The sequence below is a fragment of the Glossina fuscipes genome, unplaced genomic scaffold (genome assembly GCF_014805625.2).
Source record: "Glossina fuscipes isolate IAEA_lab_2018 unplaced genomic scaffold, Yale_Gfus_2 0, whole genome shotgun sequence".
Lineage (NCBI taxonomy): Eukaryota > Metazoa > Arthropoda > Insecta > Diptera > Glossinidae > Glossina > Glossina fuscipes.
In genome coordinates, this window is record NW_023998414.1 from 12,412,582 (window position 1) to 12,430,416 (window position 17,835).

Genomic DNA, 17,835 nt, shown 5'->3' on the forward strand with positions numbered 1-17,835 from the left:
AGCCACTCCAACTTAAGCTAAAGTCCTCTACTTGATACAATTCGAACAAACCAAGGGAATATCTTGAGCCACTCCAACTTAAGCTAAAGTTCTCTACTAATTGTCATCTTCAATTATCGTGATGTTGTTCGCAAAAAGTTTCTTGCAGAGTGTTCAACAAGGGATAAGGAATATTATCTATCATTCACTTTTCTCATTTGCAAAACAATTCCAAATTTTTGTAACACAATAATGCACCGTTGACTACTGCCAAAACTAATCATCACTTTAAAAAAAAAAAAAAAAAATCGAAATTAAATCCATGTTCATCTGAAATCCGAGTCCGAGTGAGAATTTTTGTAGAAAGTTGCTTAATGATCTTAGTTATGAGTCAAAAGAAGTCATTAAATAGACTCTTTGGTTGGTTGCTTTGATGGGTATACCGGAGAAGAGACTCTAAATTATGAATTAGTAAAGCGAACGATATAAAATTTACCCAGTGCTATATACAAACGCTCTATATGCTTGTTATGTGTTGCAAGTGAAATGACAAAATCAGTACGCCGTAGTACTGTTGTTGCGAACACTGCTTATATATTATATATTTAGCATATGAAAATATTATATATATTTTGATGGTCGCGTGCTAAGTCGTTCTTCTTTATCCCAAACAAAGGATGGACTTCATTTTGACAAAAGGGAAATCAAAAAGACTCTAAACATTCCCCCCTACACTCATCCTCATATTTACTATCATTATGACAGGACGTTGCTGAGGTTTTAAATTCTATCTTTAGTTGCGTGTCTATTAAAATGAGGGTTGAAATGTCTAACAAATCTCAGTACAGTTTAGTTTGCTCCTTGTTCGTTGTAGTCCTCCCTCCTCAATACGGTTACCAGTAAAGCGCCTGCGCAATTTATCAAAAGTGTCCTTTCCATTTTTACCATTCTCCGCTGTTCTCTTTCGAAGCAATTTTTGCACTATGAGCTAGAAATAAGCAGACCGAAGAATACATTGCCCTTGAAGCGAATCTTGAATACTCTTCACATTTTCATTGGGAATACGAATGACGAATTTTTCAACATTTTTTATGGGGTATGAACGAATATGGAAAAGAAGAATGAATTTAAGAATTGATGGGTCACACGTTGAAAATTAATTGTCGGACAGACGGACATAGGTTAAATTGATTCGAAATTTTCTATACTAACCACGACTATCAGTTACGTGCCTTTTGATGAGCTTTTGACGAGTGCCACAAAAGGAATGTCAAAGTAAGTATGCTTTCAGTTTTCGGTGTTACGTATAAAAATGGAATTTTATATCGCGTAATATAAAGTTGTTTAATGTAAATAGCATTTGGTTGCATGCAATGCATACCTGTTAGGGTTATATACTTAAGTTGTGTGCAAAAAGTTTTAATTGCTACTACTGGTCAAAGTTTTAATGACTTTTGTATGTTGTAAATTTCATGTCTCTATGTATTTGTATAAATGAATTTGATTTATGCGTATTTGTAAAAAAACATTGACCAATAAAAATAGAGGAAACGAAACATTTGTATCGTAAAGCGGTAAACGCGACTGAGAAAATTCTATATATATATATATATTCGGGCAACTTTTTCAAATATCCATTGTTTAGATCACGCCGAGGCTGACATGCAATTTACTTGGTATATTAATATAGTTTTCAAAAACATTCTGCTTGGACAACGTATTTGGAAATTTTGTATTCTGTATGCAAATATCATTACGCCCATTTGACGCCCATTCCAATTCTATTCTACTTACAAAAATTAGACTACCAACCATCCTTAATTTACCTTGGCGTACAAACAAATCCCTCGCGAACTTCGGCCTATCGTTCTATAAAATATAACAAACTTTTTGGTTTTTATATTCTACACCACTTGTAGTATTTGTATGTATGTAAAGTTAAGATCCAGAGATATCGACCTCTTTAGTACCATATGGGATCAGGATCACTTTAAAATCGATTTTAAACTTGTGTATTCTGATATTGTCTGCCCATGTATTTTTATATATACTGTGCTGAAAATATGAATTGAATCGGATCGAATCGCTACACAACGACCACTCCTCAAACAACAATTTCCTTTTCAAAATAATTAAAATACAATAATGAAAATTTCTCGGCAAAAGCCAGCCAGATTTTTATTTATTAATTTTTTTTGACTACACCATGCACATCACATGCATATAAGGGCTCGCTCGCCCTATACGCCAGCAAAGATTAATTTTAAATACTTTATGATGGAAATGGGAGAAGAATAATAAGATTTTTATGTCAGGAAAATTAAACTAATTTATATATTTCGATGACGAATATAACCATTTCTCAAAATTATTACTCTAAAGTTATTGAATTTAATTACTCTCGACTCTAATACATTTTGTTAAGCTCATTGCATATTAATAGAAGTTTCTATCCGTCCATATCTAATCAAACCCCTACCAAATTCTAGCTCTCTTCTTGTTGTCGTGGGAGATCGTGGGTGTCTCTACCCTTTAATCACTAATCATGCCTATGACAAACCTTAGCTTAAAATGATCCGGACGATGGACAATGACAAGTGCGACACATGCCGTTCAACTGAATCGACTGAACATGTGTCATCTTCAGACGCAGAAATTTTGATAAGATTAGACTCTTCTTCGGTTTATTCGGTAGGTACAACGCATTAGATCATGTCTTTTTTGTGCTCACAATCCTGCTAATCTCAAGGAACTAATTGCCTTCGTCAAAACTGCCGATCTTTCCTTCTAATATATCTTACACTTATATTCTATCCTTCATTGCTCTCAACCTATTCTTGCTCCTTTCTTGTCCGATTCTCTCTTCCTCGGACTAACGACACTGATCTTGAACTTGCTGACACAATGTCTTCTGACTTTCACAAAATAATCTATACGTGCTGTCTTCCTTCCAGATGATGTCTACTTCGGTTGCTAGAGATATAGGCCTATAAGTGAATGACTTACCTCCGAATCGAAAAAAAAAAAATAATAGAAGTTGTTTACCGGGAAAATTTCCTAGTTTTACCGTGACGTCATAAATTTTGGCGACAAGTAGAATGGATTTTTACGATTTTCTTTTTTGTTTCTATGCATAAGTAATATTTTTACCTTGCATAAGTAATTTTACGATGCTATCTATATGCATGATAAGAGACATTACAAGTTATTTGTCAAAATCTATTGGATCGTCCGGAAATTTGCCGCTAGCTAAGCGGATAATTAAAGCTAAACGCATATATATTTATGTAGAGCAGGCTTGCGATTATTTTGTAAAAAACTTTTCAGGTGATCGGTCATGCTATGTTAGCGCGAGCGTATGCAAGTAAAGTAGATGTAGAAGATCGAAGTGAGCAGAAGCACATCGAGAAGTGTGTGTTGTGTATGGAACTAATGCTGTAGCAGAAAGCACTTGCCAAAATTGATTTGTTAAATTTCGTTCGGGAAATTTTCAGTGAAACCTTTATCACGTTCTGGAAGACGAAATACAATCGTTAACGGCCAACTAAAGATTATCACTGAAGCTGATCGACACATAACGATTCGTAAGATTTCAAAGAAAAATTTGTCTCATCTAAAACAACAAATTTATAGCTTATGTAAAAAAAAAAATTTTGATATTATTTTATAGTGAACACCTATAAGAAATTTTCGGGATTACCTAATATTAACCTTTTGACCAACATTGCATAAGATAGACTCTCTTTCAACTTACAAGTTAAAGCAATGAATTGATTTGGCAACCCTGGCTATGACGCCAGGGACTGATCCGAGTTTTTTAGCCGAGCATGGTAATTCTACAAATAATGCTAAACTTATAAAGTTTTCCACGAAAATACTCTGCTTGTAACACTGCATGCGGGATATTTTAATTCGCGTGAAATCACGCAGTTCCATAGCAGTCGATCACAGTCAAATGCAAGCGCTATTATGTTAAGCGTTGATTTTCCTGTCAACGGTCCCCTTCGCCACGGCTTCGTATACCCACAAATATTTTTCGGTTTTTAATAAAAACCGACGAGTGTTGCATGTGTTCGGGGATCGGAGATAATCCTAAATATGTGCGAGTTAAATTTCCGTTATTTCATTATCCAGATATCAAAATTAGGAACTTGCACAATTTTACCAAGTGAACGTGAGATTATATGCACTTGTAGTGAATCGCGAGATTTACGATAGTCACGCTTCATCGTATCGTGCTTGGGACTTCAAAAAGCTAATCGCAACCGAGATGGAAGCGCGGTTTAGCAATTGATATCGTCTGAATGAAAGAAGAAGAAGAGAATGTGACTTTGAAAAATTTAAGATTAAACGAAAGCTTTCTTCACTTTCCAAGGATTAGGATAAAAAACACGAGAAGATGGAAAAAATAAGACGGTTATCTGAAGGAGTTTTTTTTCAAAAGCAACAGATTTTGGCAGTACAATGCTGACAAATTGTTCGGAACATGAGAAGAATGGCCATTAAGTACATAGAAAGCTTCATATCAGAGGAAAAAGGCTGGTTACATAAGTCAATGCAAATTCAGTTGGAAGCTCTTGAATGGTATCTCATTTAGACAGTGCTATGTTTCGATGAATTACATTTCACTTTTTATATCCACCATCGAAGGATAAGTTGTATACTCATTTTGTAATAATGTTTGCAACACCCAAAGCGAAGCCTTCAGACACCCTATAAAGTGTATATTTTCTTCATCAGGACGAAATTCCTAGACGATTATATCTATCCGTAGTATGGTGTGTTGTTGATATTCTCCTGGACGCAAAACTGAAAACACCGACTTCAAAGTTGATGGAAAACATTGAGAACTTCTGCACACAGATTGGTATTGAAAATCGGTCAAGTTGGTCAGAGCACACGCCAGCCGTTGATTTCGGCCTTTGAGAGTGGAAGGCGGCGAGCTAAGTGTATTAATTCTACATTAAATACGGTGGGCGTCACGAGGTAGTACATTAAGTTTTTCGTCACAATACCTTTTGGTGAACTAAAAAGTGAAAGATAAATTTTATCCCGTTCACTTTTTGATGACCATAATAATATAAAAGCATGGGCGCGCTAAGGATTTTAATAGTGGCGGGTATGCGAGTTTCGGCCCCAGTCAAATATAGCTTTCTTAATTGTCTATAAAATAGATGGCCAATATATATGGTTATCAAGTTCTAAGAGAAATATGAGTTTTTCTTAAGAGCAGTCACTCTTACCTCAAATCTTGAAATTGAATCTTGGCGGTTTTTCTGTTGCTATTTGAACTTTGGCTTTTTAAAGTTCGCGATATAAACAGAAGAGTAATATATTGCTTTCTACAATATGCGGAACGTGTTCAGTCATAGCATATTCAGGTTATAGTAGTGCCAAGACGTGAGCTATTGGGGTCAGATGGGACGCAACATAGATTCAACATACGCGACAAACGAGTTGAGTTATTCAAAAAGACAAAGTTCATTGGGGACCGACGCTTAATGATAAATTCCACATATGAATTAATTGTTGCATGGACTTGGGTTTGCTATTAGAACATAAACTTTCATTTTACATTAAAAATTACGTAAAAAAATATATAATAAATATTTTTTAACAGTTTAGATTAGATTAACTCATGCGATTTAGATCGCATATCAGACTTCAAGCTATACAGTGAATAGGTTTATGCGGCAAAAGGAAACGTTGACACGGAGGTGAATATGAAATAAAAAAAAAAAAAAAAAAAATAGTAATAAAAAAATGAAAAAATTTTATTGCCATAATTTAATTGTCGTATTTAGAATATTTTCATGACTATATCAAATCACTCACACTTGCTATGTGCCCATAATTTTATTTTTTTATATAGACCAACATGAAATCATTTAGAGATGGATACACCCACCCTCACCCCACCACGCTAATACAATAATAATAATAATAATAATAAAAAAAAAAATAAAAAAAATTGTAAGGAAAAATTCAAAAATATAAATCGATATTTTATTCTGTCAACTGAAGGCAATAAAATACAGCGACCAAATTGACAACGAAAACGTTTCCGGCAATGAAGACAAGCTATGAAAATAACGTGTCGCGAGGTAGCGGGAATAGGAATGCTTAACTTGTATTAACATTCGCATATATATGCATGTGTATGCATGTAAATCAAAAATATAATTGAACTTATGATTCTTAGAATATAGATATATTCGTTATATAGTATCTATATAAGCGCGCATGATATATATCAAAGATTGGCAGTTAGTTATCAAAATTCCAACCAAGGAGAACTTATACAATAATAAATGTATGTAAAAAAAAAAAAAAAAAAAAAAAAAAAATGAATTGAATAATTTCGGTTATGTTGTAAGCTAAAAAACATCGAATGTATTCGCTGTTTATTCTGTTTATGAGAAATTTTGTCCATTCAGATCCTCCACTCATGTGCTTTAATTCAGTTTCAATGCACAAACTGTTGGCAGGCTATTTTATTGTTAACTACTCTCTCTCTGCGTGTTTCATTAGCCAAAAAAAATTAAAAAAAAAAAAAATAAAAAAAAAATAAAAAATAAAAACAAAATAGAAAATAAGCCCACAAAAAGCTTACTACTATTGGCTGGCTATAAAGCATTGAAAATCTAGAGGCCTGTGGCTGGTTGGTTGGCTCAGCAAACCACTTACTATTCAGCCAGCCAACTAGTCAGTCATTCACTCAGTCATCCTTTGACGATTGGCTTTCGTGCCACTCTCCAACTGGTACCAGACCATGTTCTATTCCATGCTCGCATGTTTGTGTACCTGTGTGTATACTTTTTTTCATTATTGTAGTAAATAGTAAAAAAAAAAAAAAAAAAAAAATTTAAAAATTTAAATTAAAATTTTTTTTTTTTTTTTTTATATTTTTTTTTTTTTTTTTTTTTGCTCCTTTTTCTTGTATGTATGTGTGGATAATATTTCGCTTATAATATTTTACTATTGCTCTTTCGTTATGATTTGTTTTTCTTTTTTTTTTTTTTTGATTGTTTTGTTGGCGATTCACATAAGGAATTTTAAAATTTGTTTCCTCTACTTGCCCAAAAATTGTTAAAACAAGTTTTAACGACTGCCAGGCTAGAGGAGTTGATTGTTGAAGAATATTATGAAAAATTTTTTTTGTCGCACTGAAGGACAATCTACTTATCGTCGGCAAGTTTTCTCTCTATTGCATCGAGGATGTAACATTTAGATTCGAAATTTTTCTTTTCGTTTGACGTGAGTTCCGTCAAAATTTTTCGCAATAATATTGAATATGACAGTAATAAAAGACATATTAACTTATGAACAAAGTAACGAGAGAATTTATTACTTACGCGCGTAATTTGGATTTTATTGCATTAACTTGCGAGATAGTGAAAATGGAAAAGTTTTCATAGTAATCTTGATTTTAAAAAAAAAAAAAAAAAAAAAGAAGGAAAGAGGGAACGAAGGAATACGATATTTGATATTATATTGTGTGTAAGGGACCTTATAAAACATGTGTGTCTCTCCATTACGTTTCTTATATTGAGGACGCTCGGGAAGATGATATGATATAATATATGAGTGAAATGGGTTATGTCTAGAAATTAAAAATTAAATATTATTGGTATGACTTTTTGGCATCACGAAGTACAGGAAGTCCATGCTATATTTAGACTTTTACCTTTGCATTTATTGCCTAGAGCTTATGCAGTTAATGGATGAGCTTTGGCGGGATAAAGATTTCCATCGAAAATTCAATCTATCGCTCTTCTAATTCACTTTAGGTCTTTCTCAAATCTTTGTTTTTACTACTACTACTACTACTACTACTACTACTACTACTACGTTTTCGAATACTTAAAAGCGTGCAAAAGCAAAATCTTCAATTGTTGCCCCGTTTTTAAACATTTAAATGAGGAGAAGCTAAAACTTGTTTCGTAAGCATATAGTTGAACTTAGCTCTAGCCCTAGCTTCTTAAAATTGTACAAATTTCATTATTATTAGTTTTGTTAGTTACATACATCAGACTCGATACGTAAAGAGATTTAAGCATCAGTTAATATATTGACTTTGTACGAAGCATTAATGTGCAGATGAATGGAGAAAAAAAATCCTCACACATCAATTATTGTCTTTGAAAGCTTTGAAAGAAGATCAATTTTGGTCTTTTGTTTTTTGGACTAAGCAGCACATTGCATCACTTTGAAGCAAACTGCTGAAGGCTTACATCCGTTTTGTTATTAAAAAAATAAATAAATATACGATAGTCGCAATTAATTATAAAGCAATAAAATAGTTATATAATGTACTGGATGTGTCTGTCTGTCACTTGATTTATTTGAAGAATTATTCGTAGAAGAATCTCAAATTAAAATGCAAATGTTTATCTAATTATTTAAACTTGAAAAATTTAAAGATCGTAAAGTTTTGTAATTAAGGAAAAGCAACTAAAAGTTTGCTTCGGAATTTGGTCCTATGCACGTGCCGCTTTCCACTAAGCGTACACGCCAGTGAAATGGTTAATTATGCGCAATATGTGATATTGTGGACGACACCAACTTTTAGAGCGGACTTAGTAAAGTCCGTAATTTGTAATTTTTTGGAAAATTTTTCGAAAAAGTAAAATAATTTCTGTGGACACAGATTCGGTTTAGTACAAATAAAATCGAACCCCAACTGTTTGATATGAGTTTTTTAGGGCGTTCGAGGTGGTGAGAAGAAGTCTTAACTTAACGATGAAAAAAAAAAAAAATAAAATAAATTAAATTCCTATTCAGATGCCCCCACAAGGGGTTTTGAAAATGCCTTTGTCGCGGAAATTACCCTCAAGATGATGTGTGTTAGTCGCCATAAAATACAGTTTCATTTCATTTGAGCATAAAATTGCTTTACGAACTTGACTCTAGAAACTATTCAATTAAACCCAATGCTACGATGAAGATTGAAAGTGAATCTCCACGTTGTGTACATACATACATACATAATATGCTTGATAAAAATTTGACTGATGAAATTTGAAAGTAGTTGCAATTCAACTATCAGTACCGGCCCGAATGATTGTACGCTCAATCTGGTGATTTGAAAATGTATATATCTTCATCTTCTTCTTCTGAAAAAACTGAATCTATCGAAATTACATTTATATCGATTTCCTTGGCTTAAGCGAAGAGAGATTATTTCGTTGCCAGAAATTTATGTAAGCACAGTCATGTTCTTTCGGAAAGTTATGTGTAAGGAGTAGTTACTACTACTCGAAATCATTTTTTCTTTTCATTAAATTGACCAAAGTGTTGATGTTTATGATCGCATTGGGATCGCTCAATGTGCACAAATAATGGTAATTATCTTTTGAAAGCATTCAAGCATGGTTTTCACTTTTTTTTTAAGAAAACGATAGAAAATAAAAAAAAAAAAAAAAAAGAAAGAAAAAAAGAAAGAAAGAAAAACTATTTGAAATTTGAAAAATTATCAATATCCGTTGCAACCAATATGCCACATGGTCAAGCAATCACCTTATCTTGTGCTTCAAGAAGCATATGACACCTGATTCCAACTCACAGTACAACAGTAATATTTTTATATTATTCAAGCGTATCGTAAAATTCATATCGGACGGGTCGAATATACACAAAAGACCGTCACGTGGCGGTTTTTTTTTTTTCCAATTTTTTTTTTTTTCATTTTTTTGTTTTTTACACATTTGATACAACACATATTGCAACAATTGAACAACTACCTGTTCCATATGATATGGTTGTTTGTTGTGAGTCAGTTTATTGTTTCCAGCTCAACCCCTAAAATTAAAGGTTTAAATAATAAGAGTTAAACGTTTTCGCTGCACATATCCACGGCAATTATTAATGGGTTTTAATGGCCCATTATTATTAACATTATGAGAAAATTTTACGCATACACGTACACGTAAATGCAAATGTTGAAGTAAATGAAGTAAGTGAGTGACTGTCTAACTGACAGAGACCTGCAGACACAGGATATTGAATCGCATTTCACGGGCAATTTGTAAATCATTTTTTTTTTTTGTTTTTCTCTTTTTCATTTTTTATTTATTTCTTCTGCTATATAAACTTTATATTTTTTTATAAAGTAGGGGGAGTTTAAATGAACGTATTATATATGCATATATATATATATATATATATATTTGCTTATAGGCCTTTTAAGTAAATTTGTGTTTATGGTTAATGAAAGAAGAAAATTTCTTCTATATCTATCTAACCATGAGCATACGAGTAAATATTATTATTATTATTATTATTCAGGGCCTTATTCCTATATATATTAGTCGTGTTGGGTGCTTGTGGTAATAAAACCAATCACAAAGCAGGTGGATAGATGGGTATAATGAGTATATTCATCCATAGGGCGGTAGTTGTGTAAATGTTTTTATAAAACTATGTAAATTCATATTGAATACGAGCACGCAATCTGTGATTAACATTTTCATTCATTTTTTTCCTTTCATATTTTTTAAGTACTTTACCTACAGTTTTATAAGATGTTATGAATAAGTTTTTTTTTTTTTTTTTTTTTTTTTCTCCTTACTTTTCATTTCTTATAATTTAAGGACTTGTGCAAACGAATATTTGCATATGTCAAGTGAATTATATGACCACATGAATGCCTGAGCATTTTCGGGAATTTTTATGACAATAAATGTCATAAAATTTTCGCTCGCGCATTATTCGTAGGCAATATCAAGCTTAGCAGGAGCGTCCTATACAATATATACAATAAGTCGTGCCAGAAATAAAAACAAGGGTTAGGGGATCGTAGGGTCGATTATTTAATTACATTGCAATCACTCGGAAATTGTTTAAAGTAAAGATTTCGTCTCGTCCTATGCCACACACACACAGTGCTCGCTGTAACCTATTAGCAATTTCTGGATTATCTCACTCAATACTATAGTTTTCACCCCCAAGTCACGATCGATTTGTTTGAGATATCTTCAATTTTAGCCTGCGCAGCACAGGCTTCGTACATTCAAAAATACACGAAAATTTGTCGGATCAAGAGAAGCACATAGTCACAAACAGTCTACGAATAATATTCGGGTATTATTGATTAGTGTCACAGATCTTACCAGTTGTTCAGAATGCTTATACTACGGTAGACAATGCAATGTTGTTGCAAAAGTATAAATATAGGGCAGAGCGTTACGAATGAAAATCTTGATATCAATAAGATTATAAGAGAATATCGTGTCGTATGTCAATTTATATATGATCCACATAATCGTTGCAAAATTTTTAATAAAAAAAATAATTTTTCGCAGTTTTTACGAAACAGCTCGATTTCGGGCAAGCTGTACTTACAGCGCGGATTAGCAATTAAGGTGACTCTTAGGCGACGTCTGCTTTACGTTAAAGATCATTTTATTATCTTAATAAAAATTCAAAATTGTTTAGCATATAGCATTTCTTAATCGAATAGAGTTTGCTATTTCGAAATATCAGTCCATGCTGGTGATGATGTAACGGATCAATAATCTCTTCGTTACTTAATGTTCTTAATATTTTTAACCTGGATGCAAGCTCCTTGCTTCTTGAGGATTTTTTTTACGTTAACGATTGGTCGCGTTGTTTTGAAAAACTTGTTGAGGTGAATGTGTAAAGTTTTCATTGTTGTATCCTATACCGTTTACGATATAAGGGCATATTAAGTTCGCGCAGATGGAAGCCTTGAGATAGGTCCATCTTCTATTATACCAGAGGATGCAGAATTATATCTTGAATTGAATGTTGATTGAAAATCGTTTTCTAAATCTTAGCTTGTCTGTCCTGTCATCTAATCGGTCATTCATCTTATTTTTTGTGTTCAACTTACAGATCCCAATTTTCCCGATATTTCGATTAAATTTCGCAGACTGACGTGTTTTGGCCTAAGAACGAATAGTATTGAAAATGATTCGGATCGAATCACTCTTTCAACTATCTCCGATATAACATCTTAGTTTGAAAAGTCGTTGTCGAATAACTGTAGGACGGCCCAAGATATTTAATTGTGGATCGCGACCCACTGTAGTGTTTTTACTTGTTTTTATATTATCTCATGCGTTTCTCTTCGTATGAAGTAATGACGAAACGATATTTGCAGATATTCTTAAAATATTTTATTCCCCAATATTAAGATCTAAAGCCGGAAGTACGGGAGCAAAACTAATCTTTGCTATGTCTGTAAGATTAATTTTTCTAGGTGCAGCGAGTGGCAAATTAATTTTCTCCAAGTCTAACGAGCAATAAAACCTAACTTTCTCGGCGTAGTGCGCAGTAAAAATTAATTTTGCGGCAAATTTAATTTTACTTAAGCTTAGCGCTAGGCAAACGTAATTTGAAGACTATCAGCAAATATTGACCGGTCCCGATCCTGATAGCCCTGATTTGCTTAACATCAGCAGAACAATTTTGGAAACCAAAATGATGTTCCCAAAACGCTTTGGAATACCACTTCTGATATTTTCACTTAGAGCGTGCTTTCAGCTCTTGGCGTAAGCGTTTTTAGATTTATAATTGCACACGGATCCCAAGAATTGTGGGGAATTTGACATTTCAATTATCACAAAAGACAAGTATATTCAAGCTTTGTAACGAAACCTTTTGTATATATGAAGTCATTCTCGAGCTATGTTCTATAGCGGTTTCTTCCAATTCTCAAAATTTGCTCAGGTCAAAAAGAAAAACAAGCAAGAATATTATATTCGAGCGTGACCGAATGTTTGCTACCCATCACCGTAATCCTAAAAAGAAGAAAAAAACTGAATTGTCATACTTTATAACATTGGGTGGGCCCGTCTGAATTTTTCTATTTCCAGAAGAGTAGTGAAAATTTATATGATGTATGTGTTGCACTTTAGGAGCAACAAATAAAAAACATGGAAAAGAAAGATATCCACAGTTTTTGTTAGTTAGACGTGTGGACGTTGTAGGCGTGTATTCTTTCAAAAGTTTGGATCGTTTTCAAATTCTTTTACAAAATTTTTAAGCGATGTTTTCATTTTTGCGAACCGGCGAATCTTTGCCACAGATACTACACACTGCGGCATACGAACAAATGGAGAGATGAATGGACGGACATGTTCAGTTGCGTTCCGAATTTGACATTGCCCGAGAATTTATATACTTTATGGGGTTGTATAACTTCCTTCTGGTAAAGGTATTAAAAAAAAAATTAAATTTTGATACTCCATAATATTGCGTAGGTGTGGCCGGTTTTTTCCATTTTCGTAGAGCTACTACAGCCACGCTCATAGAATGTACATTCAAATTTTTGTAGATTATGAGTACTGATCGAAAAAACAATTTTTTGTTCCATTTGAAGAACAGAGGTATCCTCATTTTGCGTAGGATTATAGCCGTGTTCTTTGACATATTTAGCCCATTTTTAATACCATCTTGCGCACAAGAACTTCCTATGTTTTAGCCAAATTTGAAGTCGATAGCTTCTTTTTTCGGCCAAGAGAATGTTTACAACAAACATTACATAGATGGACAGAGAGACGGATATGTTGTGGGGTCTCTGAAGCGCCCTCCTGGACAGTGCAAACGTTTTGAAAAATTGAATACTCGCCTTATCCTTCGGCGATAGGTACAAAAACATATGCCTAATAACAAGTATTGCAGAAACTGCCAGGAAGTGGAGGAGTAGGGAGCAAAGCGATACCAGATTTCTAGTCGGAGCCTTTCTCGATTATATAGATTATCGGCACTATAATCGGCCTATTTGTTGCTTAAGCAAGTTTTGCTGTTAAGCCCGGCAAAACATTAGAGTAACTGAACGGATTTAACCTATATACGGGTTGAAAATAATAGAATATAACCTCTTATGTATGGTACTTGTGGGTACATAACTGTAAGTAACCCATGGCCATAGCTTTTTCGCATCCACTTACATAGGTTGTGAGAGACGAGAAGTTAATATCAGGGCGCATTAAGATGCTTCGATGTGCTTGTCGTTTCACTTTAATACATTAATCAACGAGAATCATATTCGTATAGAACGCCTATGAATACTTTGAAATTCTCGACATGGGAACTTCTAAATGTCAAGTGACCCATTCATTCTCTTTATATAACGGAATGTTCGACTTCTTGTCTAAACTGAATTCGCATACCTCGTGCAATGTATACATAAGTCTGATATTTTGACCAAATATGTCTCTTTTCCTGCCATACAGGGTAGAGACCGAAAAAAATCAACCTCATATACGCATAGTTATGCATGTCCCCAGAGAATTCTGTGTCCGGCTTATAATCGACAATAGTGTTTGTAAATAATTGGAACATTCGCCGAGAACTTGGGCGTTAACATCAAGCAAAGCATATATTCGACCCGACTTACAATCCTGATAAATGTTCTTCAACTGATTAGATATCCATAACTGATCATAAGAGAAATGAAATGCTTTCAAATAGGATTAACAATGAAAAAAAAAAAAGAAGAAAAAGCAAAAAAAATGTTGGAAAATTAGTTGAATATAAGACCATATGTATGTATATGTATATGCATTTTTATACATATTTATTTCCCTTACTAAGAAGAATTTTATTATCAGATTTATTAAATTCATCCAAATTACGTATATATAGGTAGACATTCTTTTTTATTCCCCCCCATAAGTTTAATTTGCAACTTGTTGAAATTTTTTATAAAAATATATAAGCAAGAAATTCCTAAAACAAAAACTTTTCTTGTAAAGGAAATGAAAACAAGGTAAAAAAAAAAAAAAAAAGGAGAAAAAAAGAAATGAGCAAATTTTACTTCGCCAGAAAAACCAATAAACTATTTGCAGTATGTTGGCATAATTTATAAGCTCCGTAATGCAATTATAATACGAATGCTACGGGAGGCGGGAAAATTAAAAAGAAAATAAAAACATTTTCATAAAATTAAAATTTTTTGACAAAAATCCTAAAATACGATAATGGATAAAATGATAAGATTAATTTATGCCTTTAACTGAGAAATTTATATCATTTAAAAACTAGAAGTGATTTGGCATTTCTACGCTTATTATGCGCTTATTGCTTAAGACAGAACAATAATAGAACGAAAGCAATCGATATCGATACATATGAAGAGGCATATAAGTTATTTTCAAAGTCGAATCAATTTTACACAAACACACGAAATTAATTCGTAAATAATGAATCGCAAAAGGTTTATTCCATTGGCCTTCATGTTAATTTTTGATGTACCCATCGAGCTTTTAAAGCAATACAACATAATATAATGTTAGTTAGTTAGTTAGTCTGACTGTGTTTGTCTAATTTAAAAACAAAAAAGAAGTGTACACGAGCATAAATTGAAAAAATTCAATTGACAAAAATTTGACCCTGCGACGGGTCAAGTATTAAGATTCATCATCATCCAATGTATAAACGGTTTGTTGTAAAAGAGAAATGCATTCAGCAATATTTTTAGTAAAGTATGTTTTTTAATTACATTTATACATATACTGTCTTTCTTAAGTATTATGTTAATTACAAAAATTTATTTTAAATGAAATGATAGAAAAAAAAGCGATTTCGAGGCGTTTTCCTCAGGCCGATTATTACAATTTTTGCACACAGTACTCAAGATTTTCTAGTATATACATGTGCTAAGTTATAGACAGATATCTGTTATAGTAAGATATCTATCCCATCGATATCGGCGCTAATTTTTGTAAATAGCATTTCTATGATTTGTTTATGTCTTCCGGCCTATAAGGCTCAATATAATGGGGGGAGATATTAATCGGATCGCGCCGGACAAATATGATTGGAAATTTTTGTTTATTCAAGAGTTCGTATACCTATGAAGCATCGCATATGCGTACACATACGCATACGGAATAACATAATTAATAAGAGTCGCGTCCTCGTCTGGTGGTTGGAATAAAAATGGCGTTAATAATACATTTATCGTACTTACGATATCCATTGGTAGATGCCAGAAACGGTTAATTCACCCTTATCCTCGAGGGCGTATTCAATAAGTTCCGTGTACGTAAATGGCGGTTTTTTGGCTCTTCATAGTACAACATAATAAAGCATAGTAAATAGTGGGTGGTAGGTGAATTACAGTAAGAAGATAAGAAAGAGAAATACGTAAAAAAAAAAAATAAATTATTGTATAAATGTTGATGTAAAAAATCTATTTGGGAAAAATCTTAAAATTCTTAGATAAAATGTGAAAAATACTTGAAAAATCTTACGATCGGATTGAAGACTCATCTATGATTGCGTTTTCAGTTATTGTCATATCGTTTCCGTCAATTTCCGATGTTACTTCCATAACAAGTTCTTCGAATTTTTTACTCGCTTTAATCGAACTTTTAGGGGAACGTGAACGTTCTCTATTCGAAATTCGATAAGTTGTATGCGTTTTGTTATTTGATAGTAACAACGATGACGACGACGGCGACGACGACAACGACAGCGACAACGACAACGATGACGACGATGATGATGATGATGATGATGATGATGACGACGACGACGACGACGACGACGAGGACGACGATGATGATGATGATGATGATGATGATGACGATGATGAGGCCAATGGTATTGAGGGTGCCGACGATGTCGAACTATTACCAGCATAAGTCGAAGAATTGTAAACATTATTAGTTGTTGCCGCATTTAAATGAAAATTTCTATTCGTTTTTCCCGCTACATCTGGCGATAGATGAGGGAACTCATCAAATTTGAAATTTAATAACCATAATAAATTTTTATCCTCAAAATCCGTTTCATTATCACGATGCGATGTCATAAAATTTGTACGATTTTTCCCCACAGTCGTAGATGGCAAGCGATTATGCTGCGATTCTGGCCTGGCGGGTATTAAAAAATTATTATTATTATTATTATTGCTATTCACTTGAGTCGTAGTAAACGTTATGGCTTCTCTTGCCTTGTCGCTATCATTGTTTAAATTGTTTAAAGGCAATTCAGCATTTTTCAAGGATAGCGTCGGATTTAATTGCGTAATTTCAGTTTGTAAACTTGAATTGTAACGATGATCTAATTCGAGCAAATCGGAAGCTTGCCAATGATCCGCAGTATCTTCAAATTGTGCTGTAGTATTGACACATATAGTTGATGGAGATGTGGTGAATATCGATTCTTCTGAACTGATAAGACTTTCGGTTAAACTGCCATTTCTGGTAACTGGCACTAACAGATTGGCATCGTATGTTAGGAAATCGTTAATAAAATTGCTATTCGTCATAATGTTATAGCTATCGCCGTCACCGTCACCATCGCATGCAAGTCGAATCGTTCCGTCTCCTGCCTCGGCACTTGTCAAAATTGCGGATTTTTTCGTTTCACTTATAGTCTGAGAATAGAAAATTGGTTGGTTTTCATATGTCGTTAATGTTGTCGCACCGTTGTCTAAATGACGTTTCTTCCAATTTTGTTGTGAATCTGATAAATCTTGTTGTTGAAAGCTATCATGATTGTTATTATTATTTTTTTCACTATTAATACGATCCCCGGTAATAGTTTCGCTTTCCAGATTTTTACGCTTTAGAAAATTCCCGTATTCCTGTGAGCCTTGCTGCGATGATGACGTTGTGTTATTGGCTCCGCTATAAACGGGTACGTTATCTATCATTTTTCGTGTGAGATTTTAGAAAAAAAATTTTCGTTTGAAGTAATTTTCAAAACTCTTTTTCTTTTCTATTTATTTTAATTTTACGAAAACTATTTCTTTCAGGAAAATATTAAAAAAAAGAGAATTTTATTGTTGTTGTTGTTGTTGTTGTTTTTTTGTTTTTTTTTGTTTTTTTCACAACTTTACAAACATTTTAGAGTGCGTATTTGAAGTTTCGAAGGAAC

At 33.2% G+C, this 17,835-nt stretch overlaps 1 protein-coding gene across 1 annotated transcript in view; it reads right to left on the bottom strand.

Moving 5' to 3' along the window:
• Positions 1 to 17,611, bottom strand: part of LOC119644822 (serine-rich adhesin for platelets) — a 20,369-nt gene extending 2,758 nt beyond the window's left edge. Inside the window, exons 1-2 of the mRNA XM_038044579.1 lie at positions 16,203 to 17,611; positions 15,920 to 16,015 (exon numbers count right to left, since the gene is read on the bottom strand). Coding sequence (XP_037900507.1) covers positions 15,920 to 16,015; positions 16,203 to 17,611 — 1,505 coding nt within the window. The remainder of the gene's footprint in view (positions 1 to 15,919; positions 16,016 to 16,202) is intronic.
• Between the last annotated feature and the right edge of the window lie 224 nt (positions 17,612 to 17,835).